The sequence below is a fragment of the Sorex fumeus genome, unplaced genomic scaffold (assembly GCF_029834395.1).
Source record: "Sorex fumeus unplaced genomic scaffold, SorFum_2.1 ptg000043l, whole genome shotgun sequence".
Taxonomy (NCBI): Eukaryota; Metazoa; Chordata; class Mammalia; order Eulipotyphla; family Soricidae; genus Sorex; species Sorex fumeus.
Window position 1 is genome coordinate 45,918,232 of NW_026606100.1, and position 23,583 is coordinate 45,941,814.

Sequence of the window (23,583 nt, forward strand, 5' to 3'; positions counted from 1 at the left end):
CAGCAAACTTATCACCCCTCAGCATTATCAAGTGGAATAATCTTTGATATATATCAAATATATACATGTGTCATATAGATGTTGAATATTAAAAATATATGTAATTGTTAAACAGTAAAGTTCAGTATTGTTTTCGCCTTCACTGATGATCATAACGATATCTAGAACCTTCCAGGACCCTTGGAGACATCTTCACAAACTGGAACTCACATACTAACACAGAGACCACAAAAAGAGATTGGCTTAGGTAATTTTTTTTTAAGAGAATTCCATTTAACAAAATTTTCTCATCAAAGAATCCATTAAAGAATAAACACCTACTTTTCCAATGGCTTAATATTTTATTCTGTGGGTATACCACCACTGTTAGCCAGTGATATACCTCTCCTTAGTACTAATTCCACTTACCTAAAACGAAAGCAAACTAATTACGCTATTGTGAGTTAAATCTACTGTTCCGTGCTTGATGAAAATAATTTTGTTTACCACAATTATATGGATGTCTACATGCAATGCATAATTAGCACAGTAACAACAAACATGGGAATATTAGTTCTGTACCTCCGCCCCCATGTTTGTCGACTTACTGTGCATAATAACTGGTATTGAGACTGTAACAGGATCTGAGAATAAAGCTCTGAGTATCTGAAACATTTCCTAAGTGAGGCGTTTGTCTCTGACAGCAATTGTGGGACAGGGCAATAGTCATTTATTCTGCTGGCAAAAGTCCACGTTTGGGGGGCTCGGGAGATGGCTCAGAGGGCTGGACTCACTGGCTTTACCTGCCAGAGCACCAACTATTATCCCCAGCACCTCTGCGAGGGCCTTCCAGCCCACACTTTGAAAAAGGAAATATGATTTGGAGATGGGCATGAAGCATGTTCTCCAACAGATAGGAATTACCATTAGAAAATGAGAGAAAAGACTCTTACTTTATGCTCCAATTTTTCATCAAAGAATATCTTATTTTGTTTTCCTTTGGGGTGGGAGTCTCCCTCTCAGGAGGCCTGAGGCCTCTCCCAGTTACCCAATGTGCTGGCAGTTCAATGCCAGGGTCGGGAGTCCGGCAGCATGCAACCCTGCAGAGGTGCCAGGGGCTCCCACATCCATGAACAAGTTCAATACTATCACTGTAAGAGATCACAGTATGTGTTATTCATAAACAGATGTTGGTCCTCACACCTGGCCAACTACTTGTATGTGTGTGTGTGTGTGTGTGTGTGTGTGTGTGTGTGTGTGTGTTTCCAAGCTCTAATAATGCAAAGACCAAGGGTTAAGAACAAGAAACAAAGACTACAGTGAACTTCTAACCATTCTTTTTAGAAGAGAGCCGAGGACTGCTACATTATGGACATATGCCAAGGAGTTACAACCAAGTAAACAATCAAAATAAATGTGAGTATGGCAAATGGAAATACAAATTACCGAAAGAAATTAGTAATAAAAAAAAGATTTCTAAAACATCCTCTTTTCATTCACCCATTAATTAAATAACCCACTGAAAGCTAATCTTACCAGTATTCCTTTCAGTTCATTCACTGCACTTTCAGAGCCTTTGGAAGATTCCAGCTACAATTTTAAGAAAAAGAAAAAAATTTTACCAAGTAATTCAGGTTTAAATACTGCACAAAAAATATTTATGTGACAACGTGCTGGCTTCTTTTTATAGGCTACTTTTAAAAAATTAATTCTATGTCTTAAGGTTAGAAAAACTATGAGACATGTTAGTGCTCTCAGGCGGCATTTAAGCAAAACGATAAGGACTATTCAGAGCAAAATGACTCAAGCTACCAAGTTCTATATGTTGCTATCCTCTGTTAAAACAAAAAAAAAGGTATACAGCAGATTTCAAAGATTTGATTCCAAAGGAAACTTTTCTTTAAGTGCGGGGCTATACTTTTGCCAAGAGTGAGGAGTTGGAAGGCAGCAAAGCAGAAAGCAAGCGGCAGGGCAGGAAACCTCTCTCAGATCCCCGAGCTCCAGGAGAAGGCCAGTTGACGGAAGACTGGCCCAGCGTTTCCGGAACTTCTCACCAGTACTGAGCTGGCAGCAGGGACCAATAAAAAACTTAGTGTCTAAAATCAGTATTATTGAAGTAAAGGCACTCAGAGGGTATGTGGTCCAATTGCTTTATCTTTAGGATTGTTCACTTCGAGGAAGCTAGTATTTGAGTGTGAGGGTTGGATTATAAACTCAATTCTCTTCTGGCCACACCATGAATAAAATAATTGAAAAATAAAGCTCTGTGGGGCTGGAGTGATAGCACAGCAGGAGGGTGTTTGCCTTGAACGCTGCCGACCCAGGTTCGATCCCCAGCATCCTATATGGTCCCCAGAGCACCCCAGGAGTAATTCCTGAATGCAGCGCCAGGAGTATTCCAGGTGTGACCCAAAAAGAAAAAAAGAAAGAAAGAAAGAAAAATGAAGCTCTGGACAATATTTGTCTGACCCCAGTACATAGCAATCTCTGTGTATCTTACCCCTGGTTTTTAAGAAGCATGAGGAACTGATGAAAAAGAAGATCCCCCCAAAACACTCTGATTTCCTCTAGATACCTTTCACAAAGGACAGAGATGAGGACAGACCCTACAAGGCACTGTCAAAGGAAGCCATACTCCTTCAAAAGAGGTATAACTCATTTCTTTCTAGTCAAGAAATGGGACACAGCTGATAGGAATAGAGAATCCTCTATAATCCAATATGTAAACAGGGAATAGCATTCCATTCTAATATTTTTTTCTAAAAAAAAAAAAAACCAGAAAACCATGGACAGTGTGAAAGAGAGAGGTTTGCTGCTCATGCAAAAGTTAGGTGAAAGCATTCAACTTTCATAGTGTAGGTTGTTTGATAGCTCTATGCCATCAGTGCCTGTCTTAAGTGCCAGTCAGAAGCTCACACACTTGTAACCACACCAGTACAACTGCCAACATCAAGGAATTTAGAAAATTAGCAGTTAATCAAGGATCATCAAAGCAGGTTTGACCTTTCTAGACAAGCTGTTCAGGTGACTTTTGACTGAATGCCCTGGCCAAAGGCATAGTCAAAAGGTTGGCCTGCCACTCAAGTTGCCTCTGGCTGCATAGGCCTGTTGAAGTCCGGATGGCTTAGTCATAACTTGTGATATGTCAGGAAAGCACTGATAGTACTGGGGGAAGAAGTCTGAACTCAAGCATGCAGTGACCATTTGTTCTAAAGGTTACTGACCAGGCCATTCAGCGCTACGTCTACACAGTTTAATGATTACCAGCGAAAAACCCAGTCGTCCACTGATCCTTGTTCAGCTGCTTTCCAGATTTTGAATTGACATTAAATAGTGTGTAACTGTGGAAAAGAGTTGTGGCAAGAAAGGGGGGGGGGGGGGGAAGAGGAAAGAACAGAGCGATATTCTGAAAAACGGAAGGACATAGGCAACATTGATTGCTCATGATTTAAGAATTCTTCCACATTTTTCTTCCTAAACAAATTCTGTTTCTTTATGACACTGCATTTTCCTCTAGTAATAGTCTGGTTTCGCGTATTCTTTCCATAATTATTGTGATAGGAGAGTCATAAAAAAATGTATTCTTTTCAGAGATTCCCCTGCACCTGAAAATGTTTTCAAACTTTATTCTATTGAATCCTGACAACAGCCCTGTGCATTGGATTTGGCAGGGGCAATCCCCCTTTTGTGGAGAAGAAAAGTCTGGGAATTTGGGTCTGCCTGGATCCCCAGAATCAGGCTCTTCATGCATACACTAGACAGCAGCCACAAAAGGGCTGTGCCAGATGGTCCCTACTCTCAGCTTCTCTTCCTGTTCCTCATCCCTTTACTCGAACACTGCTTTCAGAGCATTTTTTATGACACTGAGTCACTCTACAGGGCTGGCCAAAGCTCCCGTTTCACGAGATGTAAGTCTACTCTTGAGGCTGAGTATTCTTTACCTCTTTCAGGCCCTCTTTGAACGGCCAACACTCAGATGATCTCTGTCTTGTTTGGCCATAGTGATAACTATGACAAAGTGATATATTTTAAAGTTCAGAAAAATTGTACTGAACAGTCACTATACTCGGTGACATTAAGCAAAAGGAGGCATACTTGAAAGTCAAAAAGAACATAAAGTTTTTTATTTTTATTTTATTTATTTTTTTTTGCTTTTTGGGTTACACCCAGTGATGCACAGGGGTTACTCCTAGCTCTGTACTCAGGAGTTACTCCTGGTGGTGCTCAGGGGACCATATGGGATGCTGGGAATCGAACCTGGGTTGGGCACATGCACCCCGCTGTGCTATCTCTCCAGCCCCAAGAACATAAAGTTTTGATTTTTAAAAAGAAGAGGGGGGAAAAAAAAGAAGAGAGAGGGGCTGGAGAAATAACACAGTGGGTAGGGTGTTTGTGTGCGACCAACCCAGATTCAATTCCCAGCATCCCATATGGCCCCCCGAGTGCACGAGCCAGGAGTAACCCCTGTGCATCACTGGGTATGACCCAAAAAAGCAAAAAAAAAAAAAAAAAGAAGAAGAGAGAAAAAAACTATGATAATATCTTATTAGAAATAAAAGCATTTTCCAAGAAAAAAGAGTCAAGATTCATTCACTGGGTCTATTTAAATGGGACACACACAAAGGAAAGGGAGAAGAATACTAGAAGTTCTCACTGTCTCTAATATCCTGGACTAGGCTCATATATAGACCAGTCCAGAAGACAACTAATGATATATGTGCATAAACTATTCTTGAACTGACGTGGCATAGTTTTGTGAAATTGAAGAAACAACAATCATACAAATCGATTTTTCAAAAACTATCCTGGGTGTGTACTGGCATTATTTATATGTTCCCCTTTTCTCTACTCACAAACATGAAAACCTCAGGAACACAAGGATTTTTGTCTCTCTTATTTGCCACTTGATCTTTAGTAGCTAACGCAATACTTAGCACATAGTATAAACTCACTAAATATTCGCTGAATGATATGAAGGAACTGCAAATTATGGGAAACAACAGCTATGGCCCATTTGGAGGGTCCTTACTTTCTACAGTGTCTTAGGTTTACACAAGTCAAAAAGAATCTCCTAAAACATTCTGAAATGGAAGCAAAAGCTTTTATGATACATTAGTCTCATCCTAAAATCTGGATGTCTTGATGGAGTTTTCATCAAATTTCAAATTTTTGCACTTCAAAAAAGAAACATCAAGGAGAAATAAACCATGTAATCATACTGTACCTTTTCCTTGGGTCTGGCTGTCTGATTAACTGGTCTCAGATGAACTCCCTTTTTAATTCTATCCATCATCTCTTCAACTGCTTGCCTCTTCAGATCTGTGACTTCTTCAGCTATTCAAAAAATACACAGAAAAAAAATTCATCTTATGTTACCAAAAAAGAAAATCAAAACAACTACAACAAAAAAAACCCTCAGAACCCTACTTTCTATTTTGGGTAACTCAGAAAGATTATACTATGCAATTAAGCATAGTAATTTTCACATAGTCATAGAGCACCAATGAATTCCTGAGGCTAAAGTCTACCATGTGAGAGCTGAAGCAATAGTACAGCACGTAGGTCATTTGCCTTGCACATGGCTGACCCGGGTTCTATGCCCACCATCTCATATGGTTCCCTGAGCACTGCCTATAATGTTTTCTGAAAACAGGTCAGGACATTACCAGGTGTGGACCCCCCAAAAAAAGACTGTCATGTGATATTCTGAAACAAAAACATTTTAATAGAACGTTTGCTTTTAAAAATAAGAATAGCACAGGGGCTGGAGCGATAGCACAGTGGTAGGGCGTTTGCCTTGCACGCAGCCAACATGGCCAACCCGAGTTCGATTCCTCTGCCCCTCTCAGACAGCCCAGCAAGCTACCGAGAGTATCTCGCCGGCAGAGCCTGGCAAGCTCCCCGTGAAGTATTCGATATGCCAGACACAGTAACAACAAAGTCTCCAATGGAGACGTTACTGGGCCCGCTCGAGCAAATCGACGAACAACAGGAGGGCCTTAACCTTAACCTTAACCTAACAAAATTTAAAGACTAAAGTTTTCTAGCTCGATAATAAATATTGACACCTCTACATTAAACAATTAAAGCAGATTTTTGTTCCATTTTGTTCGCATGATTCGTCACCTGAATTTCTCCAGGTCGTAAAAGACCGACTTTATACCTAATTTCAAATAACCATTTGAATTGCCTCAGAGACATTTTCATAACTTAGAGAATATCAAAGAACTCAGCTCTTAAAAGGAAGAACTATGAAATTTCCATTTAAAAAATAAAAGATCCATAGAGCCAGAGTGATAACATGGCAGGTAAGACACATGCCTTGCACAGGACCAATCTGTTTCCATCCCTGACACCCTATATGGTCCCCCAAACCCACCAGGAGTGATCTCTGAGCGCAAAGCCAGGAAAAAGGCCTGAGAATACTAAATATGTCTACCTTTCCTGCCCCCAAAAGAAAATATCCAAGAAATCTTTCCTTGGACTAAGAAATTCAGTCAAAAGATAAGTGGTAATAGGTTAAATCTCATTTTTGTTTGCTTTGGGTATGGTTTAAATCTGTTGACCAGACTAGTGAAATGAAATCTCTTTTGCAGAATAGTTTGACCAAAAACACTGAACCAATTTTAGAACATTGATCACTATCAATGCAGTTCTAGTTCTTGTATTTCTTCCATCTAATTCTACAAAAACCTTCCAATTAGTATCTTAACTAGACACTACCATTGCCTGGCACTCAAACACCTATCTACAGACTGACTTGTTAACATTGATTTTTAAAAGGATCGACATTTTTTTTATTCTTTTAGCAGAAATAAGTCTCAAAAGACTGACTCAAAATGAAGCCAATCACACCCATATTCCCTAGTTAATTAATTAACAGTAATGGCAGGCTTTGTGTTACAGGCCTAAATCATGGCTCCTTTTTCTAGACAGTCAGACCTCACTCTCCCCAGAGAGCTATTCCTTGTATGCATACATGCAGGGGAGTGTCTAAAAGAGGCCAGAAACTTTCATCATCCTCATCTCCAGCAGTACCACAGTGATGGGACCACTGCTACATCTATCATATCACCTAGGTTTTCCAACATGGCCCTGAGTACAAAGAGTGTTATCTAAAAATATATAATTTAAAACTAATGGAGGTACTTTCTCGAGCCTCAGGATTGCTGGAAATTAAAATTTCTCATTATTCAAATTACATTTTTCAGATCCAAACGTCAAAAAGATGTGTGTGTGTGTGTGGGGGGGGGTGTTGCTGGGGTGGGGGAGTGGGCAGAGAGTATGGAAAACTTGACACCAAAATCAGAACTTATCCTTTAAGTCAAAACACACAAATGAGGCTGATCAATCATGGCCCCTTAAGAAACATATTCTGGAGCAGTTTCTGCTGATAGCTCACAAACTATCAATACAGGGACAGGTAAGGAAAGTACAAAAATCCATTCATTCGTCCATTTGCTCTATTCACTCAATATCTGAATATCTACTCAAGCACTACATCATGCTTTTGCTAACCCTATTGAAGTAAAAAAAAATTAAAACCAAAATCTGTCATGCAAGCACCTAGTCGTATGAATACGGAACTTATTCTTGGGAATTAAAAAAAAAATCTTCAAAGAGCATTTTATTTTCAGAAAGGTAGCCATTTTGTGAAGAGATGCATTGGCAAACAGGAACACCGCCTACAAACAGATTAGTACTCTGTAAGGAAGAACTGAAACCCAATTAAATGTACCATACAAAAACTAATTAAGGCAGACAGATGGAGAATTATGGCCAACACCATACAAGTCTGCTGCAGCATCTAACATAGCAGGAATTTCAAGTAGTTGCTTATATTGGCTTGCCAGAAACATAGTGATAATTCAGAGAAGTGCTACTATCTCGATTGTGCACAGATTATAAACCAGACGTTAGTTTCTTGGTCTTTTTTGTAGTGTAAAGGCTTAATTGGTCTTAAGGAAAAGAAATGACACTTCTCAAATTCCCCACTCAAACACAATATAAGGGCAATGCTAGGTTAGTGACACACGCTTTCTCTCACCCAACCCTTATTTCTGAGCTAGCAAAAAGCAATCTATATGAACTTCTAAACTAGTAAGCAGTTCTAATAAATCCGCAAGAATCACCTACAGAGAGTTCGTGGTATGTTTTGTAATTCTTTCTGCAATAACCCAGTTGGTAATTGTCTTACAAAAGCATGTAATCATGGGGACAATGGAAATATGCAGGATACTGGAGATTTAAGAAAAGGGACAAATGAAGACAACAGGTCTAATGTTATTGAACTGCCACAGGAAAATAAAATCAAATGTTCTTTGAGTTAGTACCTCAAGGTCAGTCTTAGATTGTAAAGCTACATGTAATTAATTGAAGCTTAAAATTTAAGACCCAACTGAAAAATAAGTTAGCTTAAAAAAAAAAATACAGAGCAGTCTCTTTGTTGCCCAGTAAACCCTTGTTACCTAGAGGAACTAAAATGGGTTTCTAAATTTCACAGGATTCCTTTTTTTTTTTCACTGCCGTTTTGAAAATGAGTCATTTAAAAAATGTTATGCTGCCACACTGTACAGAACTTCTCAAGAATGCACTATGGTTGAATGAGTTTCACCAAAGTAGGGTTAGAACATTGTCCCTTTTTCTTCCTAGTTAACATTTTGAATATTTTCTATGTGTTCAGTAATAGTCTACATACTTAACATGTCATGAGACTGGCTGACTCTTACAACAGCTGCAGGAAGGGAGACTGGCCACTATTTCCATTCTACACATTAGCAAACTGAGGTTAAAATATCGACATTCAAACACCTAAACATAAGAGAAACATCAGGCATACCTCTAAAATTGCAGAACTTAGCTAATGAGGGCATTTTTTACTAAAATTAGAGATAGCAACCTCAAAGTTTGTAAAAATTTATCTCCAAACCTTAAACTTAGTTCTAAAATACTCCATAGACCTTCCCCAACAAACGTTTCCAGAGACATAATGAAAAATAATTGTTTCTCCATTGACAAGATCTGTAAAAATATACCAAATATATATAAAAAGATATTAAAATAAGAAAGCACAGTGACAGAGACTGGTGTCTGTGTTAGAAGTTTAAACTAAATGTCACAGTGGATTCCAAGGTTTGATGCTCTACATTGATTCATCATACATTAATCAGTATATAGCAGTATATATATATATATATATATATATATATATATACACACACACATATATATTCATCAATCTTTACTTTGCCCCAAAAATTTTTATTGCGATAAAGCACTATGAATTACAAACTTATTCACAGTTAGGTTTTTGACATACAATGTTCCATCACTGATCCCACCGTCAGTGTCAACTTACCTCCACCAGTGTTCTCAGGTTGCCTCTCCTACCCCCCACCCCACCCAGTCACAGTCTGCCATCTTGACAGGCATCTTTTAAGTTTGATTATTAAAGTTTGGGTCTCGTGATTTCAGTTGTTGACTTTGTGGTATGGCTATTTAGCTTATCATTCCTTAACACCACCGATGTACCTGAATCTTCTCAACCCCTGCCCCCATTGCTTCTCATCCATCTCTTCTCTTTCCCTTCACCCTATTTCTTTTCTTCTCCTCCCTAAACTCTTAGGCCAAGGGAAATCCAGGTATCCCCCTTTAAACCACTGCATTTCCTCATCCAGTTATTCTCAATACCACATATAAGTGAAATCATTCTGTGTTCGTACTTCTAGCTTATTTCATTTAACATGACATTTTCTAGTTCCATTCATAAGGTAAAGGTAAAGGTAAAGGCCCTCCCGTTGATCGTCAATTTGCTCGAGCGGGCCCAGTAACGTCTCCATTGGAGACTTTGTTGTTACTGTGTCTGGCATATCGAATACTCTCGGTAGCTTGCCGGGCTCTCCGAGAGGGGCGGAGGAATCGAACTCGGGTCGGCCATGTTGGCCGCTTGTAAGGCGAACGCCCTACCGCTGTGCTATCGCTCCAGCCCAAAGGTAAAGGCCCTCCCATTGATCGTCGATTTGCTCGAGCGGGCCCAGTAACGTCTCCATTGGAGACTTTGTTGTTACTGTGTCTGGCATATCGGATACTCTCGGTAGCTTGCCGGGCTCTCCGAGAGGGGCGGAGGAATCGAACTCGGGTCGGCCATGTTGGCCGCTTGTAAGGGGAACGCCCTACCCGCTGTGCTATCACTCCAGCGATAGTTCCATTCATGTTGCAGAAAATTTCACGAACACTCCTGCCACACAAGGAGGGGTTTTGTGCTATATGTCATTTAAGGCAGGGTGGTTGGGGATGGGGGCGCAGCAGGGAAAATCCTCCCAAATGGTGCTCAGGGAACCCAGAGGTCAATCCCTGTGATTAGCAGCAAATGGGGTCTTTTAGGATACAGAGTTTCTTGGGCTCTGGGGAGCCAAAGATCACTCAAACTTGAAATTTCCTGAGCAAATTCTTTATTAGTCACTCTACTTAGATTTCCAATGTCCAATCCTATAGAGAAGGAGGCAGGAGAAAACAATTCCACATTATGAATAGTCAATAGCAAAGAAAACACCACTTTGATATGGAAAATTAGATAGCTTCTAACACTGAGCTTGTCAGTTCCAGATTTTTTTTAACTGAATGTTACTGTGAAATTGACAAACTGGTAATGAAATTCATTTAGAAGAGAAAAATCACTTTATTCTGAAATCTTCCAACTGTACCAAAATAAGATGGAAACAAAATCTTTTCATTTTATGTATAGTGTCCAGGAAGGCTTATATAGGGAGAAAACCAGAAGGAGGGTTGATCTGAAAATCACAAGTGACTCTTCTGAATTCTGTCATGCCTTCCACAAAGAAGAAAAGGACTCTCAGTCCTATTACCACACAGAGGAATAGATTCCAACGGGCTGCAGGAAATAGGCACGAAAGTCAATGCTTAGGGATGAACAAAACAGCTTTAGTCTGTCATGGTGCTCAGAGGTTCCTGATAATAAACACCAAATCTAAATTTCTTTTCATTTAATATGCAAGGAAGCTGTAGGAGGGCCAAACACTCAAAGGGTTTGCAATCTGTTTAAGCAAGAGAACAAAACAAACACTAGAGCAGAAGCTGGTGGGTGGGATATTGGAACGTTACTGAAATAAGATTTGAAACAAAAAGCTCTAGCAACACACAGGGAGCAACAAGTCCTTTATTTGTCGTTACTAATAGGACTACTAATAGATGAGTGGAGGGCCAGGAGGAGCAGGAACACACAATTTTCCTGGAACCTGTATGGGGGGACGTGGATTAGACTAGTGCGTTGCTTTGAGAAAGCTTTCACCTGAAGAAAAAAAGGCAGGCGGACAATTCCGGCATGAAGAAAGACAGCAGCAAATGTTGAGGGGGCACAGAGGTCATGGTCCAGCCACAGGTGGGACAGCTGCCACAAACACTGAGTATAAAGCAAAAGCAGAAAACACTGTCTATAAGCAGACTATAGTGCTTGTATTCTGTTCAGATGCGGGGAGAAACAGGGAAATGTCCTATGATGGAAAAAAATGTGATTACAACTATGACCCCAAAAGACCGCATGCCCAGTGATGCAAAAAGGGTTCAAGGGAAGACAGAAACTCTGAGGTCAGGATAGATGCAAGAAAACATTTGCGAATGTATGGGACTGACCCGGGTCCATCTCCTGTGGCTGGTGCCTCACTGGCTTGAATTTCTGACTTTAATTTGGGTTTGACAGTTCTCAGGCATCAATGTTCTAACATTAGTGTTTGGCTTTGGTTGTTGGCCTTCTCTGAGCTGTACCCATAGCTGGTCAACAGGCTCTACTTCTAGGATCCCAGAGCCTCGGCTCAAGGGACAGGTCCTTCTTCCTCCTTCCTGGCCTCTCTGTGCTATCCTCAGCACCTACCTCGCCAATGAACCACAGCCCTGGGACTCAACGGCTAGCTGCCTTCAGCTAAATCTCCATCAGCTCTGATGTTAAGGACGCTGACTGTGGCCCCTCTGCCACTCTCATCCCTTTATTATCCATCCTCTGTTCTCTCTCACTGAAGATGGTAGCACTAGCACTATCCTGTAGCGCTATCCTCCCCTTGTTCATCAATTTGCTCGAGCGCGCCCAGTAACATCTCCATTGTGACACTTGTTACTGTGTTTGGTATATTGGATACGTCACGGGTAGCTTGCCAGGCTTTGCCGTGGTACCTGTACTCTCGGTACCTTGCTGGGCTCTCTGAGTGTGGGGGAGGAATTGAACCTTGGTCGGCTGGGCCAGCCACATACAAAGCAAACTCCCTACTGCTGTGCCATCGCTCCAGCCCACTGAAGATGTTATTATTAAAAATTAATCAATCAAAGACAAATCTCGGGGCTGGAGCAATAGTACAGTGGGTAGGGCGTTTGCCTTGCACGTGGCCAACCCGGGTTTGATTCCCAGAATCCCATATGGTCCCCCAAGCACCAGCAGGAGTAATTCCTGAGTGCATGAGCCAGAAGTAACCCCTCTGCAATGCCAGGTATGACCCAAAAAAGAAAAAAAAAAGACAAATCTCATTATAACTACTCCTCAACCCCAACACACACACACACACACACACACACACACACACACACACTTAAAACTTCCACTGTTCCAACAATCAATTTCAAGATCCTGATCAAAGTCTTCAGAAATAGAACCCGAACCTGTTCCCTACCAGACCCCCCCCCCCCCCCTGTCTTGTGCCCCATGTTCAGGTAATCTGAAACTTTTTCCAGTTTCCCAGTATGCCCAGGTCTCTTTCTCCACTGGGACCTCTGACTCTGCTGCTCCTCCAAGGAGCTGCTTTTCTCCTGAACACTTTCCAAATCCACAGCCACTCACAGCTCTCAGTTCCCAGCAGTCCACCTCCGTAATCTCTTAGAAATGTGCACTCCCTCTCCACTGATCAAAAATTGCACTTAAATAATGCTTAATTTGATAATTAGTTGTTTACTTCCCGTCTCCCTCGCTCAGCACCTCCAGTACATAGCACTGGGGTACCAGGGAGTGGTGCCTGAAAAAAGTCTCGGTTCACTGGCTTTCGACTCTACAAAGCCTTTCCCCTAATCTCTCCTTTGGAACTACTTCCTCTCTTTTCTTTAGACCCAAAGTACCTTGTTCCCTTAATGAAAAAAACATTCCCAAGCATATCTCCTCTTACAGCAATGCGGGTGGATGCTTACCCTCTATAATAAGCAATTTAAAAGCAATGATGGCTACCTGGCCCGTTCTTACGGCTATAAAGTTCTTCATATTTCTCCCACGATACATACTACCATCAAAGGACTCAACGAACACGTGTGTTACAAAAACACCGTCACCGGCAGAAAGAAAACGTATGGGGACGAGGCTTACTTGTTTCCGGCTGAGCTGCCTTTTCTTTCTTAGCACCACTGCCGCTGGGATGGGATCGCTTCCGGATCATAGACATCAGGGATCTTTGGGAGCATGACAAAAATGACCAGGAAAATTACTAGTTGTTTTATAATTCAAGAACATAATTATCTGTAAATACACCAATTCTTCTCTATATGCATAAATAGGATAGCTAGAATTTAAATCATCTACCTTTCCACTTTAAATTAATTAAACTTTAAACGACCTTAAGGAAGCGCAAGATAACTCATTCCTTTCAGTGTAAAAATCATACTCATTTTGGGAAGAAAATGACTGCTTTAATTATTAATGTAAGGCACAAATATCTACCGAGTAAAACAGACATGTGAGCAATTTTAGTAACCACAACTAAAATTCAGAAATAGCTTTCTACATAATACTTTTGAGAGAAATGGAAGGATGGAAAAAATAGGGAGGTCTTCAGTAAATATTTGTAAAATATAGGCATAAAATACTTCAATTGCAAGGCATGGATTACTCAAGAAAAAAATGTATTAAGCCACCATTTCCCTGATCCATGTTTTCAAAATCTATTAAGTTTATAGAAGAGGATATCCAAATTCCCAAGATACATACAGAAAGAGTGTTTCATTAGGTAGTAGAAAAAGCAAAACCCGGAGATATTACCCATACTCATCAAATTGGCAAAAAATATTAAGTCTGATAATACTGAATCTTGGTAGATTTGTATTTATAAATCTACAGCAGTTCTTAAACTGAAGAGGGTATAGAAATGGATAGAACCGTTCAAGAAAACTGCTGTTATCTCCTGGGGCTAAAGATGCATATGTCCTGTGAGCCAATGATCCTTCTTCTGTGTATTTTACTGAAAAATAATTTGCACTTGTACACCAAGGCAGTTACAAAACTGTTCAAGTGGAACATATATTCTGTATACATGTAAATATGTACAAAAATTCTTATGAAAAATAGAGTACTTCTTTGTAATCTTTACATGTTAACCCCAACCTCCACAAAAAAACAAAAACAAAAGCACTCTTGAAATTCTTCTCAGAACCACCATAGGTGGTGTCAATCCCGAGAGTTTTGAGAGGGTAAGCAGAGGCCCCCCCCCCAACACCACTACTATGGGATGGTAAACACTGGACAATATCTATCATCGCCTTGAGTTGACAAAATGGGAAAAAATGAGCCAGTAAAGGTTTGCATTTTTTTAATTCTTCCTTAAGGAATATGCTTATTTTAAAGTCCTCTATAAAGTAGACTTTCTGGTTGTGAAGACAATTGTTTTGGGGGCCATGATGAGTCCAAAGAAGGCAAGTTATATGCAATGAAAAAAAAAATCTTTGTAATTGTTTGGTAAGGTCTACAAACTTCCTGGGCTTCTGTGGGAAGTTCTTCATTGTGTTTGGGAACTTTAAGACCAGGCAATTATAAGGGAGATGACCATAATGAGGTCCAGGGAAATAGCTCAGAGGACTGAAGGACAAATTCTCCATGCATGAGGCACTGAGTTTTGATCCCTAGCACTGCATAGCCACCAGAGCACTGTCAGGTGTGACTAAATGGCTGGGCCCCAGCAGCATCATTGAAAAGTAAAAGTGAGAAGTTAAAGGAATCTAAACTTTGTAGTGATAAAGAAATCTGGGGGTGTTCTATATCTGACTAAGTGCATATCAAATGGCCCTTTTCTTTGAGTCACCAGTATGCTGTTCCCATTCTTTAATTTAGCTTCCCATTCTGTCTTTCTCAAGTCACAGTGGTAGGGTGTTCGCCTTACAAGCGGCCAACATGGCCGACCCGAGTTCGATTCCTCCGCCCCTCTCGGAGAGCCCGGCAAGCTACCGAGAGTATTCGATATGCCAGACACAGTAACAACAAAGTCTCCAATGGAGACGTTACTGGGCCCGCTCGAGCAAATAGACGATCAACGGGAGGGCCTTTACCTTTACCTTTATTCTGTCTTTCTCAGATAAATTTTAAAAGGAGCTGCAGCGATAATACAATATATTGGGCACCTACCTTGTATGCATCTGCCCTGGGTTTGACCCCAAGCATTCCCATAGTATCCTCCAGAACCCACTACAAGTGATTCCTGAGCACAGAGACAGGAGCAAGTCCTGAGTGCTGCTGAGTAAGCACCCACCCCCAAAACAAAAGCAAACAAACAAACAAAAAGAATGATACTGAGGACATTTTTGAGGTAGCTAGAAGATTTCTTTAGTATATGTAAATATACACAAACCTATATAGTAGCACTGTAGCACTGTCCTCCCATTGTTCATCAATTTACTCAAGTGGGCACCAGTAACGTCTCCACTGTGAGACTTGTTGTTACTGTTTTTGGCATATCGAATACGCCACGGGGAGCTTGCCAGGCTCTGCCGTACAAGCGGGATACTCTGAGTAGCTTGCTGGGCTCTTTGCAAGGGACAGGGGAATAGAACCCAGGTTGGCCGCATGCAAGGCAAACACCCTACCCGCTGTGCAATCATTCCAGCTCCCAAACCTATATACATACAGTTGAAAAATAGTATAAAGTGAACATCCATGTAATGAACATGCAAATCAAAAAATAAAACAATTACAGACACCCTGGAATCCTTTGCTTCCTTCATTTCTCCAAACATTTTCCTCCTTAATCACTATACTCACTTTTGTGTTAGTTATTTCCTTCTATTAGAGAAAAACCTTTTTTGAACTACATCTCTAAACTATGATAAGTATAAATAATGGCCTGTTTTGTAGATAATTGGAATTTTACTACATTCATACCTTATTCTTCTGATGCTCCATTGCTTTTATAAAATGCATACATGGTATTTTGTGTAACTAAATTGAATTCATATTCATTGATGTATACTTTATTAGTTTCCCAAGGTGAGTTTATCCACTGCGGTAGATATTTGAGTTATCACCAGCTAAGGGAAATTATAGGAATTCTCTCAATGTGTACAACATTAGTCAATGACAGAAGTTACTAATTTTAAATATCTGAGATGATGTAAGTGTTGGAAACAAATATGGTGCCCAAAGGAAAATCACTTGGAAAAACAATTAGTCAAAAAAAGAAAAACTGAGATTAGTTTAAAGAAAAAATGAGACTGGTGGAATAAAAAGAGGTGAGAGGAGAAGACCAGGATAAGAGAACTGGCCAATAAACAAACCTCTGGCTAAAATTGCTCAATTTCACAGCCATTTCAGCAGAACAGATAAAATCTCCAACCAAGTGTTCTACCAAGAAGGAACAGAGAATAGTCACCTTGAAGTTCTCAACCAACCCCATTAAACAAAAGAGGAGAAGAGATGAATAAAAACTTCCTCAAAGAAGACATACAGATAGCCAAGAGCTGCAGAAAAAAAAATGCACTGCATCACTGATCAGGAGGAAAATGCAATGAAATACCACCTCACACCATTGAGACCAGTGCGCACCAACAAGAACGAAAAAAAACCAGTGTTGGCATAGATGTGGGATAAAAGAAACCCTTATAGGTTGCTGGTGGGAATTTTCACTAGTTCAACCTTTCTGTAAAACGATATGGACAATCTGAAAAGACCAGAATTGAGTTTCCATATGACCCAGCATGACCACTTTTAGGCAACAACCCAGAGGAGCAAAATACTCTACCCAGAAAAGGAACTAATTTGTGCTCCTATGTTCATTACAACAATGTTCATGATAATCAAGATCTTGAACAACCCAAATGCCCAATAACAGATAAAGGATAATGAATGTATAATATATACATATATATTATACATTCACATATATATATCTGTACAGCACTGTGGCACTATCCTCCCATTGTTCATCGATTTGCTCAAGCGGATACCAGTAACATCTCCATTGTGAGAACCCGGGTCGGCCGCGTGCAAGGTAAACGCCCTACCCGCTGTGCTATCGTTCCAGCCCATATATCTGTATACATACAGATAGCACTGCACTGTAGCACTGTCCTCCCATTGTTCATTGATTTACTTGAGTGGGCCCAGTAACGTCTCCATTTTGAGACTTCTTGTTACTGTGTTTGGCATATTGAATACATCATGGGTAGCTTGCCAGGCTTTGCCATGCGGGCAAGATACTATCGGTAGCTTGCCGGGCTCTCTGAGAGGGACAGAGGAATCAAACCCGGCTCAGCCGGGCTGGCTGCATGCAAGGCAAATGCCCTACCTGCTGTGCTATCGTTCCAGCCCACATACAGATATATATATGTACATATATATATATATATATCTTGAATACATCACGGGTAGCTTGCCAGGCTCTGCCGCGCGGGCGAGATACTCTCGGTAGCTTGCCGGGCTCTCCGAGAGGGATGAAGGAATCGAACTCGGGTCAGCCATGTTGGCTGCATGGAAGGCAAATGCCCTACCGCTGTGCTATCGCTCCAGCCCACGTATTGTTCCAGTGATGTATTCCATATGCCAAACACAGTAACAACAAAGTCTCCAATGGAGACGTTACTGGGCCAGCTCGAGCAAATCGATGAACAATGGGAGGACAGTGACAGTGATATATCTATATCTATATCTATATCTATATCTGTATCTGTATCTATATCTATATAATGGAATACTACCTGACTATAAGAAAAGACAAAATCATGCAATTTGCCACTATGTGAAGGGAACAGGAGTATATCATGCTGAGCAAAGTCATTCAGGAGAGAGGGAGAGAACTACAGAATGATCTCTCTTATAGGTAGATTATAAAAACCCACAATAAGGAAACAAGAAATGTCCCAAAGCACAGCATCTAAGAACTTGTCTACAGAATGGAGTTTATTTGGGCAAAGAAAGGTGGGGGTAGAGTAGGAGTGGTGAGAAGATGGGGAGGGGGTGGCAGGGTAACTGGTGAATTGAGGGAACTATAGTGGAGGCACTATAGTGGAGGGTCTGCTGTTGGAATATTGTATGTGTAAGACCCTGCCATTGACAGTATTGTAAAATTATAAATCACAGTGGCTAAAATTAAAAAAGAAAGTTCTTCAAGAAGTATTCTTCATGCTCACTGTGATGGCTAATTTTATTTCGACCTGAGAAGGTCATGGGGTGTTCAGATGCATGATCAAACACTATTCTGGGTATCTTTCCTATCCTGACAGAACATAATATGGAAATTGCCCAGGAAAGGAGGAAGGGGTATGTTTTCTGCCTCTTCAAAAGAGATCATTCCTCTTTGAATGAGAACATCAGCCTTTTCCTGCTTTCAGATTAGAATTAAGGTGGAATACTGCTTCCTCCTGATGTTAAGCCTGGAAACCTTAGGACCTGAACAATACCACAGGCTGTTTCTCTGCCAATGCTAGTCACTCTGCAGATCTGGTGACCGTCAAGTCGTTAGAACAAATCTCATACAGAAGTGTATCTGAACACACACACACACATACACACACACACACACACACACACACACACACACACACACACACTTGATTCAGTTCCTCTGGAGAACTCTAACACATTCCCCATGAGTCATACATGCCTGTGACCAGTCCTACTTTTATTAGTAAAAAAGAACCAAGGTTACCTTCTTCCTCTGTTTTCTCACCCACTTCTCCTCTAAGTCAAACGGGCAGGAAGAAGAGGGGAAAGAAAGAAACTTATGTAAAGAAATCAGAGGTCCAGCCTGCTGAGATCACTTAAAGGGCAGAGCCCATGCTAGAGCTGTGGGTTCAATCCCTAGTATGGCAGGTCCCCCACGCACCATCAGGCTGTCCCCCATACACTGCCAAGCCTGGTCCCTCAAGCACTGCCAGGCCTGGTCCTCCAAGCACTGCCTGGCTGTCCAAAAAACCAGACAAAGATAAAAGCTTGCAAGAACACAAACCAAGAATTCACCAGACCTTCATCTTCCACTCTCCTTCCATTTCTCAGGAACAAAGTTGAAAAATCCTGATTAATTGAATTCCAAGTTCAGTGAAACTCAATCCATAACAAAATATGTTTCTTGAAAAGAAAACACTCTGTACTAAAACAAAACCAAAAAAAAAAAACCAACTCTTTTTGTAGTAAGAAATTATATCTTTGGGGGCGGAGGTGGGAGAACCATGCAATGCCAGGAATTGAAACAGGCCTCCTACACGCAAGGCAGGCAATGCAGTCCTTTGAGTTAAAAATAATTGATCCTAGTCAAAGAAAAACTTCTTTAAAGAAAAACCCCACATATGTATAAAGCAAAAGAATTCATCCCTTAGGTATACATAATCCAAATTTACATTCATTTCTCATTGTAACTATAAATTTATCGTTAGAAAAGTATTCTATTTTAGGTGCTACTTTGCTTTTCATTTCAGGGCCTCTCAAGAGTTCTCAGACTAAAACATAAAGGCTAAAAAGGCAAAATTAAAATTTCATTCCGGTAGTTCTCCCTCCTCAGTGACCTTTTGTATTATCTCAAAATTCTAGAAGTTTGTGAAAGATCAAAGTGATGAATTTCTTACTTTAAATGTCAAAAGCAGAGTTTTAGCTACCAGCTTTAGCTACCAAGGAGAGAAAGAATTTAAAATGCCTAAAATTCTTTCACTGGACTCTTGGATTGATCACGTATAAAACTTATTTTGCCTTAACTAATTCAGTGGCTTAAATTAGACTGTGTCATGTCATACACAGTAAGGGGAACTAATGAGAATACTTTTAAAAAGCAAAGCCCCATTTCCACAGTTGTGTGGGAGGGACAAGCCACACATTCTATTCAGATGGATCCACAAGGTGCAAAGTATGACTAAATGGTCTCTCAGTGCAAAGGATTAAACAAATCACACGAGTTAATGAAAGGCAAAAACCTAGCAAAGTTTTATAGAACATTTTTCAAGAATGAAATATACAAAAAATAACTAACACCAAGAAGCAAGCTGAGCCCACCTCACGTAGGTTGTCTTATATAATTCTGGATGATGAAATGAAAAAAAATCACTAAAAAAAAGTTTTTTCATTCTAAGGGGCCCATAGGTTTAAAATACTAAGCAAAGCTACAGTATCATAAGGTTACTGTAGTGTTTAGATCAAGTAAATTATCTTTTTTTGAGGGAGTCGAGGGGAATACCCGATGTTCCCCAATGTTTACTCCCGATTCTGCTCAGGGACTCACTCCTGACAGTGCTCAGAGGGCTATATGTGGGTGATGCTGGGGATCAAATCTGGGTTAGCCACATACAAAGCAAACACCTTGCCAACTATACTATGATTATCTCCAGCTCCCAAGTAGTGAATTTTTGTTTATACATTTGATATCTATAGAATTCAACATAACATTCAGCATTATTAAAAGTTTAACTGGAATGCTTGGGACAAAAACAATTAGTTCTTTTAATTTTGGGTCACACCCAGCAATGCTCAGGGGTGACTCCTGGCTCTGCACTTAGGAATTACTCCTGGCAGTACTCAGGGGACCATATGGGATGCTGGGAATCGAACCCAGGTCGGCCACAAGCAAGGCAAACGCCCTACATGCTGTGCTATCGCTCCAGCTCCCTAGTTCTTTTAAATTAATTACTGCTCATAACAATCAGTACTGTTAAGTTTTAACTGAGTTTAGTACTTTTGTTTTTTTTTTAAATAAATAAACCAGAACTTTTCAAATTCAAATTAGTGAGAGAAAAAGATGGAAACATTCCAAGAAGCCCAAAATTCCTTGGTCTCACCATTAAAGGAAACCATAATATCATGGGCTAAAATTTAAAAACTAAAAGAGAAAAAAAGAAAATCTCACACTTTTCAGTAACAGAAGTATAAAAAAAAAAGTCTAGTTCCTGGTTTGGGATTCAAACATCTACCACAAAAAGAACACTCTAGAAACCAGGGTCAGAGAGAGTATTTTTATTTCTTTTCCCTTCCTCTTGTTACTGCACTGACCAGGATGATGCACACCGGACAATCCTTCACTCGGTGGAAGGAAGGGACTTGCATTACAGGCTTCAACCCTGGTTTAAATCCCCCAGCGTGGCATATGGTCCTGAGCACCACAACAGTCACTCCTGATCAAAGAGGCAGAGATGACCACCACCAGGTGTGGCCCAAATCCCCTATCACCTCTCAAGAAAAAAAAAAAAAAAAGAAACAAGACTTGAGACCACAGGAATGCTTAATGCTTTACCAGGTTTTGGGGCCAGACCCAGCGATGTTCAGGGGGTACTCCTGGCTCTGCACTAAGGAACCACTCCTGGCGGTGCTCTGGGGACCATATGGGATGCCAGGGATCAAACCCAGGTCAGCAACCACATGCAAGGCAAGTACCCTACCCATTGTACTATCTCTCTAACCTAGGCTTTTTTTTTTTTTCCAAGTTGTAGTGCGGTCCACAACCACCAGGCTGCTGGGCAGGGGTCAGGGTGCCAACCACAGCCACCAGAGTGCTCGGGTGCCAGGGATGGAACTCGAGGGTTGCACATGCAACCCAAGTGCTCTTCCACAAGACTTCCAGCGATTTTTAAGATCCTTTTCTTTATATCAATTACAAAAAAAAAAAAAAGAGGGCAGAAATTATGTACTTTTAGAAAATTCTCTGAAAGAAATGGATACTAGAAGATATATTTCATACTTTTTTATACTCCTCCAATAATAATAATGCAGTCAAAGCCAGTATTGTGGGGAGTACTGGAGGTGAGTATGTGCCTTTGCATGCGGTTGACCCCAGCGTTTTGCTTTGGTTTTGGTTTTGGGCAACACTTGGCAGCGCTCAGGGCTTACTCCTGGCTACTCACTCTGGGAATCACTCCTGGGGAACTCAGGGGACCATATGAGAGCAAGCCTGGGTTGACCACATGCGAGGCAAGCACCCTACCTGCTGGACTCCCAGATTCGATCGGGAGCACCTACACATATGGTCCACAAAACACCAGCAGGGGTAAGTCCTGAGCAGCCCTGAGTGTGGCCCAAACACCCCTTCCTAAAAAAAGTCAATACCTTGTTTTCTTTCCTCCTTTTCCCTTAGTTTTGCTGTCACTGTGCTGCCTGGGAGCATACACAGTTGGTTGTGATACGCCAGATAATCATCCCTTTGTGATGTTGGGGTTGGAACAATAGCCCAGCGGTAAGGCATTTGCCTTGCACACAGCCGACCCAGCCGACCGGGGTTCGATTCCTCTGCCCCTCTTGGAGAGCCTGGCAAGCTACCCGTGACATATTCAATATGCCAAACACAGTAACAACAAGTCTCACATTGGAGATGTTACTGGTGCCCACCCGAGCAAATCGATGAACAATGGGAGGACAGTGCTACAGTGCTACAGTGATGTCCAGAATCCCATTAGTGGTGCTGCAATCAACTTAGCACATGAGCACGCAGCTTGGAGTTTGCAGGACAAGCACTGACCACTGAGCCACACTGGGCCTTCAAGCCAGTGTTTTCTGTTTCTTTATTCCTTACATAAAACAGGGTGAAATCAGGGTGCAGTGGCATCTGGTTCCGAGCAGTTTTCCTGGACGAGCTTACCGGATAGGGTTGGGAGGAGGCGGAGGGAGAGGCGGTGGTGGAGGGGGTGGAGGAGGTACTGAGTTCTCAGACTGGTTCACCCGTTTCTGAAGTTCGTCAACTGCACAGAAAGTAAATAACCAGAAAAGGGTTGAAATCAGTAACTCAACACTTCTTACACAGGTAAAGACAAAAGCATAATTTCTCTCAAAGTCAGAAGTTTCTATATAAAACTACAAAATGTGTTTAATTTTTTCCCCTGTTTGAATTTTACTTCATTGTTTTACTTCTATTTCTTTTCTTTTCTTTGGTGGCGGGGCAGGAGGAGGCGTACACCCAGCAGTACTTAGGAATTCCTTTTCACAGTGCTCAGGGCACCATAAGCAGTGTCAGGGGTCAAACTAAAGCATGCTGCACTCAAGCCAGCATTTAACTCGATAGCACAGTGGTAGGGCATTTGCCTTGCACACAGCCAACATGGCCGACCCAAGTTCGATTCCTCTGCCCCTCTCGGAGAGCCCGGCAAGCTACCAAGAGTATCTCGCCCGCACGGCAGAGCTACCCGTGACGTACTCGATATGCCAAACACAGTAACAACAAAGTCTCCAATGGAGACGTTACTGTGCCCGCTCGAGCAAATCTATGAACAACGGGAGAATAGTGATACTGATAGTGACTCTCTCGCCAGTTGTACAGTATTTCATTATCTACTACTTGATTTATTTATTTACTTTGGGTTTAGGGGTCCCACACCCAGTGATGCTCCCAGGTTACTCCTGGCTCTGCACTCAGGAATTACTCTGGGGGGGGCGGGGTGTGCTCAGGGGAT

The 23,583-nt window shown here is 41.2% G+C and overlaps 1 protein-coding gene across 5 annotated transcripts in view; it reads right to left on the bottom strand.

Moving 5' to 3' along the window:
- SHTN1 (shootin 1) overlaps positions 1-23,583 on the bottom strand; it is a 118,049-nt gene that overhangs the window by 25,992 nt on the left and 68,474 nt on the right. For all 5 annotated transcript variants that reach the window (XM_056120682.1, XM_056120683.1, XM_056120684.1 and 2 more), the window contains 4 exons: positions 22,776-22,875; positions 13,334-13,416; positions 5,204-5,313; positions 1,516-1,569 (listed from right to left, as the gene is read on the bottom strand). In XM_056120682.1, the coding sequence (XP_055976657.1) occupies positions 1,516-1,569; positions 5,204-5,313; positions 13,334-13,416; positions 22,776-22,875 (347 nt within the window). The remainder of the gene's footprint in view (positions 1-1,515; positions 1,570-5,203; positions 5,314-13,333; positions 13,417-22,775; positions 22,876-23,583) is intronic.